We start from the raw sequence: 20,080 nt of genomic DNA on the forward strand, positions 1-20,080 counted from the left end.
TTTCCTTCCCTTTGTAGTTCAACTTTCACCTACCCAACACCATAATCACGTTTCTTCTTCCCTTCATTGAGGGAGCAATAGAGGTCACACATACAAAATTCTGAAGGCCATCACCAACTATGATGACAATGGAGAAAGAAAGTATGGAGAACAACGAGAAACATGTGACAGAGAATGATCCTAAGATTAACTACAGAGGATGGAAGGCCATGCCTTTTATCATAGGTAAGGAATGAGAACCTTGTACATCATACGTGTGTGTGTGTGTTTACTTTTTAGTTTATCTTTTAAATGACTTGTCTTTCTAATTGGTAGGAAATGAAACTTTTGAGAAATTGGGAGCCATTGGCACCTTGGCCAATCTTTTAGTCTATCTCACTACTGTATTCAACCTGAAGAACATCACAGCCACAAATATAATCAACATCTTCAACGGCAGCACCAACTTTGCTACCTTCATAGGTGCCTTCTTATCTGACACCTACTTTGGTCGCTACAAGACAATAGGATTCTGCACATTCACTTCATTTCTGGTACTAATTCAATGCCATCACACCATTCCTCACAAAAATTTCATGACCAAATGTCACCAAATGTCTAAGACTAAGTAACAAAAAGAAAAAAGCAAGAACCTTACATATCTACATCAATTACTTGTGGACATGGGTCAATTTAGCTTGATGAAAAATATAATTATAATTTAATAGACATCATTCAGCTTCAGCCTTAAGCCAAGTGATACAAAAATTTGAGCCTTGTAAAGTTGTAATTATTTTCCCTGCATACAAACAGGGATTGCTACTGATACAACTTACAGCAGTATTTAAAAATCTGCATCCACCTCACTGTGGAAAGGAGATGAAAACATGCATAGGACCAACTGCAGGGCAAATGGCTTTTCTAGTGTCTGGATTTGGTTTGCTGCTGATTGGTGCTGCAGGAGTCAGACCATGTAACTTGGCATTTGGAGCTGATCAGTTCAATCCCAATACAGATTCAGGAAAAAAAGGAATCAACAGTTTCTTCAATTGGTACTTTTTTACCTTCACTTTTGCCCAGATGGTGTCTTTGACACTGATTGTTTATGTACAGTCAAATGTGAGCTGGGCAATAGGGTTGGGAATTCCTGCTGCTTTGATGCTCATATCTTGTTTGGTGTATTTCATGGGGTCCAAAATCTATGTCAAAGTTAAACCAAGTGGTAGTCCCATTACTGGTATTGTGCAAGTTTTGGTGGTTGCAGTAAAAAAAAGGAGTCTAAAATTACCTGCAGAGCATCCAATGCTTTCCCTCTTCAACTATGTGCCGCCCATGAGTGTTAACTCCAAGCTTCCTTACACGTTTCAGTTCAGGTAACTACATCAAGCTTTTAACTTTTTACTTTGCAGCGGTTCTGTAACTATTTACGAAATTAAGAAATGAAAATAAAATACATATTTTTAGAATAAAGATTGATGAACATCTCCACTCTAGTTGACATTTAAAGAGAGAGAAGTGCAAGTATAATATAATTGGAAGAGAGAGATAGAATAATAAATGTTAACAAGGTGTTTGAACTTTGAAGCGATAATATGTGTTTATTTATATAATTGATCTCTTAATTATAATTAAAAATTCAACTGGATCCTTTAATTATTAAAAAAATTCAATCAAATCCTCTAATTATTTAACAACATTTTAATTAGACTTCTCAATTATTAAAAAGTTTAATCATGTCCTCAAGTTGTATAATTAAGCCTAATAAAATGTTCACACATAGTACTCATTTTTTTATATCAAACAAGTCCTGTATCTAACTGAAATGAATATTACATGAATAGGTTATTGGACAAAGCAGCCATTGTGACCCCAAAAGATAAAATAAAACCAGATGGATCTGCAGCAGATCCATGGAATCTTTGCAGCATACAGCAAGTGGAGGAGGCAAAATGTGTGGTGAGAGTATTACCTATATGGTTTGCAGCCATTGTGTACCACTTAGTCATTGTCCAAATGCACACTCTCCTAGTGTTTCAAGCCCTTCAATCCGATAGGCGTCTCAGAAGAAGCAGCAACTTCAAGATCCCTGGTGCATCCTTTAATGTCTTCTTGATGTTGAGCATGACCTTGTGGCTGCCAATCTATGACAGAATAGTGGTCCCTTTTCTCCATCGAATCACCGGAAAAGAGGGTGGCATCACACTCCTTCAGAGGATGGGAATTGGCATTTTTCTCTCTGCATTGTGCATGCTAGTAGCTGGTGTAGTTGAAGAGCATAGAAGAAGTTTGGCTCTGACCAACCCTATAGGAGTGCAACCAAGAAAAGGTGCTATTTCATCAATGTCAGGTCTATGGTTAATTCCTCAATTAGCACTTGCCGGTCTATCTGAATCTTTCACTGCTGTTGGACAAGTTGAATTTTACTACAAGCAATTCCCTGAGAACATGAGAAGCATTGCAGGGTCACTATTCTACTGTGGCATGGCAGGGTCAAGTTATTTGAGCACTCTTCTGATTTCAATTGTTCACAATACTAGTGAGAAATCTGCAACTGGGAACTGGTTACCAGAAGATCTTAACAAGGGGAGATTGGATTTCTTTTATTACATGATTGCTGCTCTAGAAATCATGAATTTGGGGTACTTTCTATTGTGTTCAAAATGGTACAAGTATAAGGAAACTGCCAGCAGTAGTAACCTTGAACTCAACCAAGTACCCAAACAATCTGAAACATCCACTATTGGTGTTTAAAATAAGCTAAGGTTATGTATGGAATTAATAATAGTAATAGGTAGAATATAAAAAGTAGTGATCCTTTTTAGACTAAAGTATTGTAACATGGATTAGCAAACTTTTGATGTAATATTCTTAATTAGAAAGAACGGAGCAAGGGTTACAAATTACTATGCATGTTTCTTTGACGAGATTTAAGTTTTAAAAAGAAAAATAATTTCCCTCCCATTTCATGCTAAGTTAGATAAAATATATTCTAACGAGTCCCTGTTATTTCTCCTCTCAGTAGCAATTTGACATTTTCATCTTATCTTTCTTATTTCTATTTCTTTCCACAATATTTGTATCCTATCATACATATATTATTTAAGTCAAGGGAGAGTAGATGAATGCAAGTTTAGTAGTTAGTATTCTTTTGAAACAGAGTAAAGTAGGTATGCTTCAACCTGATAATAATACAGATAAAGTAGAGCCTTGATGATAGCTTGCAAAAAAAAAGAGAAGTAGGAATGACTTTATACCAACCGTTGAATTATTTTTGTACAATAAATTTAAAATAATATAAGATAGAATAAATAAAATAGTAGAAATATAAAAAAAAATATCACAAAATGTATTATAAAAAATATATTATATAGATAATGCAACTTAAAAAAACAATCCGACTAGCTACAATAGCAAAGTGACTTGGTTGTGCCAATACCAACGACCAGAAATGAAGGATGCACTAAACTAAAGTTCCGTTTGCGGAAGAAAAGGGGCAATACAGTTTCCTTCTCAGTGTCTTCAACGATGAGAGATGAAAATATAGTCAAAGTTACGCGTAAAGGTCAAAAGTTTTCTAGAAGAAAAAGAAACATAAATTGACTCGTTGACTTCACTTAAATATGCATTTTGAACCTTAATTTTCTCTTTTACTCCTTCCTTCCGTTCCTAATTATAGCCTTTTTTCAATTAATTTACATTTCTTAAAAAATAGCTAATTTAATTAATTATATTAAAAAATTTAATTATTTATACTATCATCCCAAAATTATCTTTTTCTTATCTCTTTATCCACTAAATTATTTCTTATTAATGTTTGGGAAAAAAATTAAATAAAGATATGTGGGGAAAAAATAATCAATACATCTAAAAATTAAAAAAATATCTTATAAAAAAACAAATAAATTTCTAAAAAATATCTTATAATTAGTAGGAGGCGCTAGTATATTTCGTAGTAACTATTTAAATAAACTTTGGTTCCATATTAAAATTTCTTATTCCCGTTAAAAAAACAAAGTTTATTTAAATTACGTTTTAGATTTTTGTTAACGAATATATTTTCTTACATTTTTTTTTAAAAAAATAAAACAAAGGGTCTCCTAATTAGTATTGCAAGAATATTAGTTAAGAAATTAATAAATAAAAAATCTATCTCTATTCGATATTGAACCAGAATATCTTAACAATTACTCTTAGCTCTACTAAAAATCTACCTCCATTAAATTATGATAAAAAAATAAATTGAAAACAATATTTTTAGAATAACTTTTCATTTTTAATGATTGAGTTTTCCTTATAAAAAGAGTGTGTAGAATGAGAAGCCAAAAAGATCCTCTGGTGATTGGGTATACTAGATAGAAAATTATTTATGTTAACAATATTGAACGTAGCGTTACTTTTTTCTTTATCGAAAGGTACGTAACTTTACTTAACAATTGAAGATTTCTATAAATTATTTATATTTAAGACAATAATTTGTCAATTACTTGTAATCTTCTCGAATTAACATGAATATATTTCCTTGTAAATATGAATTTTCTTTGCATTGGTTGGAATGAAAATAATTAGAAAAAATATGGATAGAGAAAAAAAAATGTATATATGATTAGAGAAAGGAAAAAAATTACAATATAATTAAAAATGGAAAAATAAATAGAACGTAAAAAAATTTGCTGGGTTAAATTTTTTATCTACTCAAGAGAAAATGAGAAAGAAAAAGAAATTATAAAATAACAAATTTATCCATTTAAACATTAGTTACTATTTTATCAAAAGAGTATAGAAACCATTTGATATAATTATATTTTCATATTATTATTTTTAATTAATATAAATTATTATTTTGTATCTCTCGTTCAAATAACAACAAAATATGTTTTTTTTTTCTGTCAGCATCAAAACAAAGCTGTAGTGCTGTGGTTGATTTATAAAAAAGAAGAATTTTCTCATTATTCAGATTATGTTTTTATTTATAAAATTAATCATTTTCTCATTATTTTAAAGAAATTCTACAATGCCCTTATTTCTCAAACATTATCTTGTCGTGATTGGTTTCTATTGCATTTCATAAAGCATTGACGCAGACACCATGGCAGCAGCACTGTTCCAAAAATACGACAAAAATGGTCAGCTGTTAAGACATCAAATCAGAGAAACGCACCATATAACAGTTTGTGTATCATTCTTTACAATGTTGGTCAAACTAATTATCCACCTAACCTTTACCAATTAAATATATCCTCGACACAAAAAATGTCTAGTCTTCCTTTAAAAGTAAGTAAATGTTAATTAGTGTATTAAGACATTGGTTAAAAAATTTAAAATAAAAATATTTTTATTAAAAGGTTAAAAAATACATTTTTCATATTTTTCTTATGTTCTTTTATGACTTACATATTAAATATTGTTATTAGTTTCTTAATTAATATTCTAAAAACACTGATTAACAACATCAAGTATCTATTTAATATCAAAGTGTTGTTGATGAATTTAGATTGTATAATGCAGTTCTGCCTCTGCAGCCAGGAAAAACAATAGAAAATGGAGAGAGAGAAAAAAATGAAGTAAGATTATAGAGAGAAAAAGAAAAGATAGAGAAAGTTACAAAGGATTTGGAGGGGTTAAAGAGAAGTTTGTTGCAGAAGATCCAAGTCCGGTTCTTCCAAAAAAATTAATTATCATCAAAATTATTAAATATTATACATTAAATTACCAATGTTATAATGAAAAAAATATTTATTTAACCTGTACTTTATGTTTGGTTAATTCAGAAGAAAGACAACCACAAAAAAAGAAAAGTTAAAAGAAAAAAGTTTGCAAGTTTTATTTATAGAAGTTAATTTTTTTCTCTTTTTTCTTCACTTTCTGTTTAACTAAACAAAGAAAAGGACATTATTGTTCATGTTTATTTCTGCTTTATTTTCTTTTCTTCAACTTACATCAATTATTAAGTAGTTTTGAGTGTATAATTTTGTTGATACTCAAAGAGAAAATTTTACTATCTGAGATGATTATATCTTATTTTCAAGTAGGATTATCTCTTATAAAATACATACATACATATATATATATATATATATATATATATATATATATCTAAAAAATAGCAAAACAATGTAAATATGATATTATTTTTATCACATTATTTTAACATTTTTTTATTTCTTTCATCTCCAAAATATAATGAATATACGCTTATCTTTATTAAGAAGACCTGGTTCAAGTAATGTGCATACATGAGTTATTTTAGGACCTTATTTTAATTTTTGCTAATGAAAAAAATACACTTATCTTTATACAACTATATAAAAGAAAAACTATAAACATCTTGTGGTTGCATCAAGTATAATTCCCACCGAACCTTCACTACTTATACCTGAAAGCTTCCAAGGCTCTGAGTCCTCTGCTCCACATCACTTGGATCCCAATGAAAATTTTAATGCATACGATATAAAATAAGATGTACCTGTTGTACAAGATATGCCAACATCACATAAATCGATACGATTCTTTTTACGTACTAATTTTGTTTTATCATCTGTTAAAAATTTTACGCGATCAATTAAATATTCATACTTTTAATTTATTGAGTTTTATAAAACAAAATTAACTAATAGTAAAATATAACACTGCTATAAAAAAATTAAATAAATACTACTAATAGTTGTTTAATTGTAATTACAGAGTACAACTTAAAAAGTAGTTTACTGAAAAATTTCATAAGTACTTAATTATAATACAGTACTAAATTAATGAGAGGATATGATTTATGACAAGAAGTTTATCAAGCATGTTAAGATTTTTCTCTTCTCATATTGCTAATTAGTTCAAAATGAAAAGCTTAAAATTTGTTCAGTTTGACAAAAAATATTGTTTTATTTATTTAATTTAAAAAATATTTAAAATTAATAAAATCTTTAAAAAATATGTCTATTTTTCATATAAATCTTTCAAAACAAAAAATGGTCGTATGAAACTAATGATATATTTTTATAATTTCATATAAAAGTATTAAATAAAAATGTGAAATGTTTATCAAACCAAGCACGCCATAATTTAACTTTTGCAAAATAGTGCGTCTTATTTCAAAAAGTAAAGATAGCACACGCAAGGCTGTTCCAGGGCTGGAGGAATCATATAGACATTTTCTGTGTGTCGAGACAAAACCATCTATAGATCGGTATCCAATTTTTTTTTCGTTTCAATTTTGTTATGTACATCATAGTTTTCAATTTTAAATAAATTTCTTAAGAATACACTATTATTTTTATTATCTAAAGATACAAATGCATTAATTATTTATTTAGTCCTTGAAAAAATTGTGTCATCAATTTGTGCTCAACCTTATATTCTTTTCAATAAAAGTTTAGCTTTTTTAAATAAAAAAAACAATTTAGTTCATTAATTTTCCAAAGTATTATCAACATAGTTTTGCTTTGTTGAATTAACTAGCTAAGAGAAACAAGACTAACAGAATCATTATCTAGGGACTAAATTTGATAGTAATTATTATAAATAATTTCACAAATCATTATCGTTATACATAAAATTTATGAATCTAATAATAAGTTCAGATGCCACGTGTTAATTTTATGATACCTCCTCTTAAAATTTGAAATGCACGTGCCAGTTAAACAAAAAGTTAGGATAACATATGTTCATGTATAATGTTTAGTAAATATTTAGTTTGGTTATAGACTCTAATTTCAGCCATGGCCAAATATTACTTGGAGACGCATGAGGTAGAAGTTGACTCCATATTGAAGATTAAGGAAGAAAATTTGATTAAGAGTAATCACCATCAAGGCCTCATTAGCATGTAAATGTAATTATAAATTAGCATTCTCACTAATCTTAAAGGTAAGCTCTATGGATCTTATATATATATATATATATATATATATATATATATATATATATATATATATATATATATATAATACAATGATTAAGATAACACATTATTTATTATTCTTATTTATTCTCATTGAAAACATCGCTAACTTCAACATAAAAAAATATTGATTAAATTATAATTTTGATTTTTTTTAATTTTTATTGGTGATTTTGATTTTTTTTATTTTTTTATTATAGTCTCATATTTTAAGAAATGTATAATTTTGATTCAATCCTTATATATATTTTATGTCTTTTATTCTAATTCAATTTAATCTTACGTTAAGATATTCATTTAAGGTATTATTAAAAAATAATTTAATTAATTAAATATAAAAAACAAAAAATGTATACCAACATTGAGAGTTTAACTAAAATTATAAATTTTGTAAAATGCGAAAACTAAAATCACAGAAAAAAAATAATCAAAATTATGAATAAAAATTAAAGAACCAAAATTATCATTTAATAAAAAAATATTTAAATGAATTGAAGGGTACACTTAATGGGGAAAAAAAAAAACAAGGAATTACAATTATAAAAGAAAGGTGCAAAATCAATAGGCCGTGTCCCTCAGAGTCACGAAGATGGTTGATTGGTCCTAAAAGTTTCAGTTGGAAAAGTTCTTGGGATGGTATCTTTATAACATATAGTAGTCACTATAACCTCCCTGCTAATCATATTTCAGGAAGTGGCATGGCCACAAAAAGTGAAGAATCTCAAAAGAGCTTGTAACGACAAATGCATACTTGTAATATACCATCATTGCACTAGCATGTTATCTGCCATAAACCCTTTGGCTTCTAGGATATGGATGCTCTTTGCTCCAAAGCACATTCTTTTCTTTCTATCATCGATTGGGAACAAAAAAAATAATTCAAATGTTAGTTATTATTAGGACCACAAATATATGATCTCTTATCCCAGTTTCCTGGTGCAAAGTATTCTAATTGGAGAAACCGTGAGTGAGGGAAGGACACTTTTTGTGCTAATATGAGGCCAAATACAGCGATGCATTCACTCTTCATTTTCATCTCAAGCTGTCAAAGTTACTCAACTCGACTGAGTTGACTTACCCTAGTTGAAGAAAAAGTAGGTTCACCCAGTTCAAGTCACTTTTTTTATAAACCAAATAATACACACACATACATATATAATGAAGAAAAAAAAAGAATAAAATATTACTACCAACAAATCTAAATATTATAAATCATTTAGAAACTAAGTACGATTTTAATAACCTCATTTAAAAAAAAGTTTTAATTAAGTAATTAAAATAATAATAAAAAGTTAGCAAACTTTGTACTCACTTGATCCACAGTTAAGTGAAGAAACTCATTTTAACCCACAAAAACATGAGCACATTTTTTACTAACCCAATCCACTAGTCTAGTGAGCCGAATTAGGCCCAATTAGTTAAAGAGCCGCAACTCACATTGACACCTCTATTTTCATCAAATGTTACAACAACTCACTTTATTGTTAGAATACTCTCCTCAACACGGAATATCCACATTCACTCTTCTTAATAAGGTATTTATCTCCGTAACATCTATGCTTATAAACAAACCAAACGCAAATTACGGATAAGTGGATAACTTCACGCTCTTCTGCCTCTTCACATGGAACTTTATAATTAATTTCCAAAGATGAAAGAAATTGAGGAGGTACATAGATAGAAAATGAGTTCAGAAGCGTAGGATACAAGGGTGAATTTCTCTTCATTCATGGCATCATGAAATTGTGGAGAATGCGTGACAGGTAGAGTGATAACAAGAAACAAGATGACATAAATTGACCTCAAAAAAGCACTCCTTTAAGTGCTCGAAACAGACGGCAGAGTAAAAAGGACAGAACGTGTGTGATCATTACATTATATGGTTCTTCAGCAACATTAGAATGTAACTCTTTACAGTATAAGTATGCAAATATATTAAGCATCTTTAGAGTGTGTATGCTTGCTGAATTGTGTCTATGTCAAGCCCCTTCAATCTCACAACTGATTCTACGTGACCTTTTAGTGTATGAAGTTCTCTCAACCTGCACACAATTATTAGAAAATAAATAAATAACTTAGGAACCAACTTAATTTAACTATGAAATATATGTATGTTACCCTCGTGAAAGACACAATGATGTCATGTGTCTGATCTCATTCCCTAGGAGAATTAGTAGTAGTAGTTTTTTGTTGTTCCGTACTCTCCAAAACATTTTTATCTTTTGCAGCTAATATCAAACTTGCAAACTTACAAATTTATTGAAATATATTTATGCGCTTGAAATCATTAATGCAATGTTTTGATGTTTATCCCACCTTAATTCCTTATGAAACAAAAACAATTACCTTGCAATTTCAGCTCTCCTTTTAGCTTCTTCGGCCATTTGATTGAGTTCACTGACATGTGTACGCTCATTGAACTTGGTGTCAGCTGGTTGTAATCCATGTAATGTTCTTTGTGCATGTGCCCATTGAAGTTCACGTTGTTCCTTTCCAAAGTCCTTTTGCCTTGTGAATGCAATCTACAACACAATGAAATCCATAATAAGCATAGAGCAAAAACTAAAATCAACCTTGAATAAATCAACTCAAGAAAACAAGCTCTACTCACCCTTTGCTCAATGACAAGGTCCCAAGCCCTACCGCTAAGAGCATAGCGAATTAAAAATTTAACGATATCAAGTGGGATGTAGAATATGATGTTATATAACCATATAACACCAGCCCAACCCCAACCGATTCCTTCAATTGCAGCAAAGCTCCAATTGGCATATACTGCAATCAAAGTGGCAATCTGCACACAAAAATTTCATCGTCAAACTTGATGTAATGAAGGGGAAAAAACAGCAGAATTAAAAGGTTATGCAGCTTACCAGTTGAGCAACAACAAAAGCAAACACCAGCAATAAACCAGGACGCTCAACATAAGACCAACCTCGAGATCGAGTTACAAATATAAGAGCCTGACTAATAGTGCTCACTTGAAGATAGATTGCAGAGGCAAGTTTCCGGTAATCATCATGAGCAGTTTTTTCAAGACTTGGGACTCCAAACACTCGCTGAAAACATAACAGAGAAGAACAAGATAAATCAATGGGGCATCCAAAGAAATCAAAAGTCAAAAACAGAATCCATGAAAGGAATAAATTGGTATTGATTCACATTTCACATAAAAAAGAAACATTAGATCAGAACAGTAATGGGTCTCCTTGCATTGCTGCCATCAAGGGATGAACATGCACAGATGTCACAATAAATTCAGATTAGGGTTAGAAGACACAAAAGATATACCGGGAAAAAGTTTGTTTTGTATGCCGCCCAAAAGAATATAACTGTCATCATTGCCAAGTAACTTCCAAGCACAACTCCAGTAGTAAATATCTCTGCTAGCTTCCAGCTATCTGGCAGAGGTGATGGTTTTACACGATCTTTTGAAATTGTCATAATAGTACCTAAAATGCCAAAGAATATTAGCCACCAATAAGCTCAGGATCACATGGAAGCATGCTGCATAATACAAGCATGAGGAAACAATGACACAGAAGAAACAACGAACCATCATTTAGGATAGCGATAATAAGCACCATAAAGGGTGGAAAGTCAAACTTCCAAATGAGAGCCAGCAACATAAAACCAAGCTATAAGCATGTCAAACATGTAGAACGCAGCAAAAAATTAGGCCCATCTAATAATTACAATGTCCAAAATACCATGTCAGGCAGAAAATAAATCCAGAGTTGCAAAACAATTCACTTACCACAATACGAATTGTAATTGATACTGCATAAATCTGCATGAAAGAGGAAATTTATTAGTCAAATGAAAATAAACACTCATCCCAAGTGGAGATCGCCAGGACAAAACAAAAATTTCCCAAAAACTAATGTATCGTATGGAGTATCATAACAGCTGAAGTAACAACGATAAAGATGATTAAGTGGGAAAAAATTGTTGAGAAGATGTTAACAATAATTCATTAGCTTACTGTATAATTTTTCATTCTCTGGAAGATGGCTCGGCTTGTCAAAACAGCACTAATAATAACACTAAGTCCAGGTTCTGTTAGAACAATATCAGATGCACTCCGGGCTGCATCAGTAGCATCAGCAACAGCTATACCAATGTCTGCCTTCTTGAGGGCAGGTGCATCGTTCACTCCATCCCCAGTCATTCCACAAATATGTTTCCTAGCTTGCAAGCGTTTCACTATCTCATACTTGTGCTCTGACCAAATATATAAACCAACATACATCAGAAAAAAATCATACGATACAAAATTACTACAGTTAGTTATTCCATCTATTAAATGTCAAACAATAAGCAAAACAATAAATTGCAATTACAACACCGAAGTATACCAGGAAATACACCAGCAAATCCATCAGCCTTTTCTATTAGTTCATCAATTGGCAAGGCAACAATGGATTCATCCTTGTCCTGCCCAAGTAAAGCTGATGAAGGATACATGTTGGTACCCATTCCCAAGCGACGACCTGTTTCCTTTCCTATAGCTAGCTGATCCCCTGATAAAAAAAGTAAGATACATAATCGAATATTGGCAGGAGGATATGGAGTTGACAATTTAAAACATGCATTATATCGTTGGTCATTCTGAAAAACAAATCCTTAACTCTAAATGCACAAGTTAATTTCCAATGATACCATGGATCACATAAATTTCAGTACATTACGACAATGATACTGAAATTGTGAAGTTGTCAACCCATCTAAAGCAAAAGCCTTCATCAACCAGTACAAATTTGTAAAATTAAATTCCATCATAAGTAAAACAAGTTTGGTGAATAACATATTAACATTTGCTAAATCCCAGAATAACAAACAACATTAATCAGATGCCACGGGACTAGTGAACTACCAGCATTCACAGGACTCCAATCACATCAGTTGCTTATATAATACAACCGCTTACTTATAATCCTTATTGAAGTCATTAACTATAAGAGCAATGATTTCATTATCATAATACAAGCAAAGGAAAGGTGTTCACTATCTTATGTAATAAACCTGTAATCATTTTGACATTGACTCCAAGGTTTAGTGCCCTCCGTATTGTTTCTGCACTATCATGCCTAGGTGGGTCAAAGAGAGACAAAAGGCCAATAAATTGCCACGGGCCTCCAGCACTCTCTTTCCTTCCATCTGGAACTTCCTGTATAAAATGGAGCTGCCTCAATTAACATTTCCAGCTTAAAGCATAGGCATACAAATGCACCAATTGATTGAGCAATAAATTAATTACTTGGTATGCTACAGCAAGAGATCGTAAACCACGCTCTGCAAACTTGTCTATCACTGAATGAACTCTACGTTCAATGTCTGCCTTATTGTGTGCAAGATTCAGGATCTAACAATAATGATATAAATCACATCACAATGACAATACACAAGACCAAATATTAACATAAAATTATGCCAATGATGTTGTCAAATTACCTGTTCTGGTGCACCTTTGCTTACTCTATGCATTTTGCCATCTTGATCAAGATAAGTCAATGCTGTCCGCTTATCAGTAGGATTGAAAGGAAGAAAATGCACTTCTTGTATGCCAGCACGTGCCTTCAGTAGCAGTAAGTTAAAAAGAAAAAAGCTAGATCAACTTTAATTTAGAAAAATGTATATAAATGTGCAGATTATAGTTGCTGGCTTGATGCTAAAAAATATGCTTCAAGAAGAATACCAGCGAACAATAAATCTATGACTATGACTAACCTCCTTTGGATCAGCCAACATCCCAACTATGGCTGTATCAATTGCATCTTGATTCTCAAGCCTTGAAGCTCGGGCCGCCATCAAAATAACAGTATCTGGATCCACTCCTTTTGCAAAAACCTTAACGGTTAAAAAAAAATATATTAGAACAAGTGCATATAAAACACAAAGAAAACAAGCCAACAACACCATTCAGCAATTCAGCATCCAACCTCAACAAGATTTTTGTCAACAGTAAGCTTATTTAATGTCAGAGTCCCAGTTTTATCACTGCAAAGCACATCCATGCCTGCCATCTCTTCAATGGCTGTCATCCTCTTTGTGATAGCCCCCTGCAGAATTACAACCATTAGTTCTTATATGTCCACCCAAATCCAAGGTGCTCTCAACCAAAAGAACCTAACTGACCTGCTGAGATAGCCTGTGAGAACCAATGGCCATGGTCACAGACAAAACTGTGGGCATGGCAATTGGAATTCCTCCAATGAGAAGTACAAGCAAGTTATCAATTCCAGGACGATAGGGCCGATCTTGGATGGGATACATAACAATAATTTCAACAACCATCCCTAATGCAATTGAACATATGCAGAAGTTCCCAATTGCAGTCAAGACCTGAAAAAGACGGCAAAAAAATACAACAAAAATGAAATCCGAAATTCTGAAGTATGAATAACAATAAAACTGCGGGGGGGCGGGGGAGTTACCTTTTGAAAGTGTCCCACTTGATTGGTAGTATCCACAAGATGAGCAGCTTTCCCAAAGAAGGTATGAACACCAGTAGCAATGACCACAGCTTCAATCTCTCCTTGTTTGCAGGTAGAACCAGAATATACTCCATCACCAGGACCCTTTGTCACTGGCAGTGACTCACCGGTAAGGGCAGACTGAAAAGTACGAAGTACCAAGGAAAAAGAGGATAATTGACCAATTAGACATGTGGAGGATTCAAAGAGCAAATATTATATGATAGATATATAAAAATAAATAAATAAACAAATAACCCACTTGATCAATTTTCAAAGGATCCCCTTCAAGAAGCCGAGCATCTGCAGGAATAATATCTCCAAGTTTGATGCTGATTATGTCACCGGGAACCAGGATCGCCGCATCTTGCTCATTCCACCTACCATCTCGAAGAACCTTCACAAACACACTCATGAGAAATGAAACTATAAAGGGAAAAAGAAAGAAAAGATTCCTTCCAAATGCAAACTGCACCAACAAGAATAAGGAATCCACACAGTACTGAGATAGAACAAAAAAGAAAGACTGAGTTTGATACCTTTGCTTTTGGAGCGAGCCGAGCCATGAGAGCTGCTGCGGCATTACCAGCATTGTTCTCCTCAATGAAACTGATAGTTGAATTGATGAGAAGCAAGGTAATGATACCCACAAAGTCTTGCCAATCAGGAGCCTTCCCCTGCACAAATTTATAAGAAACAAGTCCACATAATCAACCTACAAACTCACCTTCATTGTCAATATAAACTTTCGAGAACTAAGTGTACTCACCCCTCCATTTGCAAGCGCAATAGCCATTATAGCAGCAGCCTCCATAACCCATGACAGAGGATTCCACATAAATCCCAAGAACTTCAAAAATTTGCTCTCCTGCACAACACCACAGAAGATTGTTCATCATAAAAATTCAATTTTTTTCAAGTGGGATTTAATCAATGAGTAAAAAAAACAAGATAGAGTAGTACTTTCTTCTCTTCAAGCTTGTTGTGACCAAAAATGGTAAGCCTCTCCTCAGCAGCTTCACTGCTGAGCCCTTCTCTGCCACATCTCAGATTCTCAAGAACCTCCTCAATGGGTATGTTCTCCTGCATTCATTCACATATTCATTAAAAGAAAAAGACCCGTTAGTTTAAAAAAAAAAAAAAAAAGACATAACAAGGAACAACATAAGGATGAAGTGATTCAGATCTATCTATGTTTAATGTTACCAAATCAACAGTTTCCTTCAACACGGCCTCCAAAACTTGGGACTTGTCCCCCATCTTGTTCTTCTCTGTGTCACTCTAGAGCTACCAACTTTGCTCTCACACTACAAAAACCGTTCAGAAATTAGAGAGTTAGCGTGCGTGGATGAAGTGCACCAACCGAAAGAGTTGGCACTAAGTACAAGTAAATAGAAAAAAAAAAGTGTGCAAAGTAGAAAGGGGCGTATGGTATGGTATGGTTATGGGTAGGAGTAGTAGACAACCTAACTGTTGGGGATCGAACCACTTCTACTACTACTCTTCAACACAGTACAGAAAAGCACAAACACAAACTCCTATGGATTGTGAAGGAAGCCATCATGTTATAGTAAGTAGATACATATACATACTTAGAGCCACTTGCTCAGTAACAGTCACATCTTTATTTATCTTTGCTTATCCTTATTATTTCTCAGGCCCTTTTTATCCTTAAATTTGATTTGATTTTTTCAAAAATATAAAGTTGTCATAATTTCACGTTTTATTATGGACATAAGCAACTTATCAACAAAAAAAGAATATGGACATAAGCGTACTTTATCTATCCGCATGTTATAAGCTGTCCGAAGTTAAATTGGAAATACCATAATCTCTTACAACAATTTTATGTCTCCATCTCTATATCACATAATTTTTTACTTCATTTATGACATCTACTACTTTTTTCTTGATAAAATTTTGTACGATTTGTTAATTGTTATATAAATAACATTTCTCAATTGAAAATGTCAATAATACAAGATAAAATATAAAATAAAATGACAAAACATATATCAAAATTGTGTTTTATATATATGAAAATTTAGGGAAGGAGATAATGGCTTGGGCCAGGACAGATTTAAACCTATGATTTGTTAGGTGTAAAAGTTATATTTTTATATTTATGTTAGTAAATTATTTGCTTAAATGATAGTAATTTGTATATGTTACTTCTAATAATAAATACTTTTCACTAAATATGCGTTTTAAAATTTTAATTTAATGTCCATATGTCATTATTAAATTGAATTTTTAATAGTAAAAGTATAAAAAAAAATATTAAATTTTTGTTTAATATAAAATAATTTAAATTATAATTTTGGTATTTCTTTCATTCTTGATTTACAATTATAGTCCCTTTATTTTCTTCATAATTTTAATCTTTACATTTTAAAAAATTCATAATTTTCATTCCATCATCGATTTAATATATTTTTTTTTTATTTTTATATTTTAATTAATTAAATTACTTTTTATGGTATTTGAATGAATTTGAAATAGTGATATATTTAAATTAATAAAATTTATAACAATTCTTTTGAAATTATATTTAGAATTATTTCTTCACAATCAGTTATCTGAAAATCTTATATTGACCAATGTATTAAAATTAACCTCTTTTTATTTTATTGGACCTCGAAAGGGCCATCTTCTCTGTTTATTAACGGTGATACTAAAGATGCTTGTTGAAAGTTTATAAATCATATTTATAAAAAAACTAATAAAACAAATTTCTTTTATACGTTTAAATTAGTTTATATATAAATATAAGATAAAATTATTTTTTTAAAAGATAAATGATTTATACTTTCCTAAAAATTTAGTTTGAATTTATGCATGAACTGATTTTAGTTTGTGAAAGAAAATTATTTCAATTTTTTTATTTTTTTCAAAACAGGGAATATATTTAAATTTTCTACTGATCTTTTCGGTTAATGCTCCTTTAATAATATATTTATATTAAGAGATTTTTTCCATTATAAAATTAATAAAAAAAGGTATATGATTTTGTTAAAGGATAATAATCTTTCTTCTTTAAATTTTATACTTTACATTTTAATTAAATTAACGTATCTTTTCCTAATCAAAAGAACACCTCTTAATCGAGAACGAACGTTACTTCTTCTCTGTTAATTTAAAAAACAGTGCTATATTTTTCATAATATTTTTAATTAACCTTCTTAATATTTAATAAAAAAAATATCCTTAATGTCTTTAAAACATAAAAGTATTTAGTATATTTGTACTTAATAAGCAAAAAAATAATAAAAATACATTATGAAAAAATTATAATTAGTCTAACAAAAATTATTATTGATGTATAGCTATTTAATTATCAATTATTTTGACAATTGTTAAATATATTTTTCATAATTATTTAATATACCTCCTTTTTCTATTTTTAATTGAATTTACTTAAATATTCTCTTCTCTTACCTACCCTTTTCCCCCACACTTCTCCAAAAAAAAAAAATGAAGAGTGGCTTCCATTGATGCTATCATCATCATCATTTTCTTCTTCTTCTCCGAGAAGCAGAGCTTGAGGTCGTCCTTGTAATCTTCCTGAATTTTACATACATTAGCCTCTCCCCTTAGTAATATATCACCACATAAATTTATATCTTCTTAAGTTATTTATTGTAAGAATTCCATGCAAATATTTGAAAAAATATTAAAAAGAAAGTAATAATAAGTCGATGATATAAGTGGTTATGTGTTTGATTTTTAAGTAAGTCTCGAACTCTATAAATGAACAAAATGTGATTGGGAAGAAAAATCTCACTAAAGATTATCAATTAAATTTTTTGAAAATTAGTTATCACTGACCAATGTTATAATGATAAAACATATTAAAAAGAATGTTAATTTCAAAAAGTAATTATTAAGCGCTTTCCGTTCTTTTATTTGTGCTTATTAGCATCTTTCTTGAATGATACATTGTTAGAAGTCAAATATTGTTCATCAAATTCCAGTTGACGTATATAGCAGAAAAAATTAAATTCCAGTTGACGTATATTGCAGAAAAAAAAAATTAAATAGAGAAGCAAAATTGATACAATAAGATAAGGGAAAGCTAATAATGCTGTAAAGACTTGGGGGCGGTGTGAGGGAGGTAAGGGGTGGGAATAATTAAGTAAATTTAATGCAAAAATTAAAAAAAAATATATATTTATTAGTTTTTCCTATAACTGATTTTTAATAGAAAATCTAACTAATTACTTCATTTTAATTACATTTTTTTCATTTATAATTACATTTTTTTTTATCTATAGAACATAAACCTAGCATTGTATTTAAGAGATCCAAACTTAATTCTATCGTAAGCAATTTATATTACTTGAAGCTTTTCCAAAAAGGTATAAATTTGTATTGTTCCAGTAAATAGCCTTTTTCTAAAATAAAGTATGACGGAAATGGATGTGTTATGCCATGTGTGGCGCGGTGCGGCGCAGAAGAGAAGGTGGGAGGCTGGACCATTAGCCATTAAGTCTGTGCCAGCAGCCGCACATGCAAGCACTTACTACCTAAAGTCATGTTCTCTCTCTTATTTTTCCTTCTATGATTTTCTTTTTTGTTGTATAAACTTTTTGGATAGTTTTTTCATCATCACAATTTATCTGATTTCTCTTTTTTCTATTGAGATAGGGAATTTTTTGTGGGACAAATACATTGAGTTGATACAAATAGTACAGACGAGGGAATAATAACAACATCACATAATAGGGAGTGAATTGACACTTTTATGTATAAAAAGTAATAATAACCCTCTTTGGGATAGATGTCGCCTTAAGCCGTTTAGTGCGTGATCAAGAGATTATTTAGTTGAACAAATTAATGCATTCACATCTCTTGCCTTTATGTTTATTACGTTTGATATATTTTTTTTTTAATCAACGGGACTAAAAGCCCAAAAACAAGAACACCATAATTGAACTATACGCAGAGACACAGCTCTAATAGAATAAAAAAAACAATAACTGGCCATAAAAAAAACTCCTCCTTCATATGACACGCTCTATTAGCTAACGCATCAGCACAAAATAGCCAAGATGAGGCTCCGACCTGAAGTACAACCCTCTTCACCACCCATGACATTACTTTTAAAAGTAATTTAATCATTAAGTTTAACTGTATCAATCAATTTCATATTTAATATTAAACTAATTGGTAGTCATCAAATTCTTGAATTAAATTAACTAATTTAGTAATGTTAAGAATCAAGTTAACTAAAAATGTTAATTTTACGCAAGTTAAATTAACAAATTATACCGATTTTAAATATTACATTAATTTTGTATTCTATAATATAATAATAAAAATAAATCTAAAAATACCTATGCAAAAATACTAAGGTCGGGTTAAGACTCACTGAGTATGGATAAAACTAGAATATTGTTTTTGAATATTGTTCATTGGCAAACTTGAAATCAAATGCTGATGCATTTGGATTTCAATGTACATCTGATCTGGCGGGAAAGTATCTATGTGATCCTCTCATTCATAAAAGGAAGTTTACGAACAACTATCAGTTTATCATTGATAAACTGAATCAATGCCAAAATAATTGGAAGGCATGTAATTTATCTCTAGCTAGCCGGGTTACCCTTCTAAGTCCGTTTTGCAAGCGCAACCTAGCTATGTGATGCAAACAACTATGTTGCCAAAATCAATTTGTGATGATATTGACCGAAGATGTAGGGAATTGATTTGGGGGGACACTTCAGATCATCAA

General features: G+C 30.9%; 2 protein-coding genes and 1 long non-coding RNA gene across 4 annotated transcripts; 1 reads left to right on the forward strand and 2 right to left on the reverse strand.

Annotated features, from left to right (window-relative positions):
- Positions 1 to 2,940, forward strand: LOC114411892 (protein NRT1/ PTR FAMILY 2.11-like). The gene is made up of 4 exons (XM_028375626.1): positions 1 to 225; positions 316 to 533; positions 793 to 1,352; positions 1,821 to 2,940. The coding sequence occupies exons 1-4, from the start codon at positions 120 to 122 to the stop codon at positions 2,728 to 2,730; spliced, it is 1,794 nt and encodes a 597-aa protein (XP_028231427.1). The 5' UTR covers positions 1 to 119; the 3' UTR covers positions 2,731 to 2,940.
- Positions 678 to 1,468, reverse strand: LOC114411893. Its single transcript, XR_003666547.1, has 2 exons — positions 1,268 to 1,468; positions 678 to 1,178 (listed from the first exon to the last, which is right to left on the reverse strand). It is a non-coding gene; the product is annotated as an uncharacterized LOC114411893 (long non-coding RNA).
- Positions 2,941 to 9,522: 6,582 nt separating the features above from the next.
- On the reverse strand, positions 9,523 to 15,946 carry LOC114411894 (ATPase 11, plasma membrane-type-like). 2 transcript variants are annotated; one of them, XM_028375627.1, is made up of 22 exons: positions 15,813 to 15,946; positions 15,553 to 15,653; positions 15,310 to 15,429; positions 15,116 to 15,214; positions 14,886 to 15,023; positions 14,609 to 14,743; positions 14,308 to 14,487; positions 14,009 to 14,215; positions 13,813 to 13,932; positions 13,601 to 13,720; positions 13,325 to 13,447; positions 13,131 to 13,235; positions 12,896 to 13,040; positions 12,229 to 12,393; positions 11,856 to 12,094; positions 11,628 to 11,660; positions 11,427 to 11,508; positions 11,162 to 11,322; positions 10,744 to 10,929; positions 10,482 to 10,664; positions 10,217 to 10,392; positions 9,523 to 9,912 (listed from the first exon to the last, which is right to left on the reverse strand). In XM_028375627.1, the coding sequence occupies exons 2-22, from the start codon at positions 15,604 to 15,606 to the stop codon at positions 9,816 to 9,818; spliced, it is 2,868 nt and encodes a 955-aa protein (XP_028231428.1). In that variant the 5' UTR covers positions 15,607 to 15,653; positions 15,813 to 15,946; the 3' UTR covers positions 9,523 to 9,815. The 2 variants fall into 2 exon arrangements, with proteins under 2 accessions (XP_028231428.1, XP_028231429.1); XM_028375628.1 differs by lacking the exon at positions 15,813 to 15,946 and having other exon boundaries at positions 15,553 to 15,733.
- Positions 15,947 to 20,080: the final 4,134 nt, after the last annotated feature.

The sequence above is a fragment of the Glycine soja genome, chromosome 5, assembly GCF_004193775.1.
Source record: "Glycine soja cultivar W05 chromosome 5, ASM419377v2, whole genome shotgun sequence".
Classification (NCBI taxonomy): domain Eukaryota; kingdom Viridiplantae; phylum Streptophyta; class Magnoliopsida; order Fabales; family Fabaceae; genus Glycine; species Glycine soja.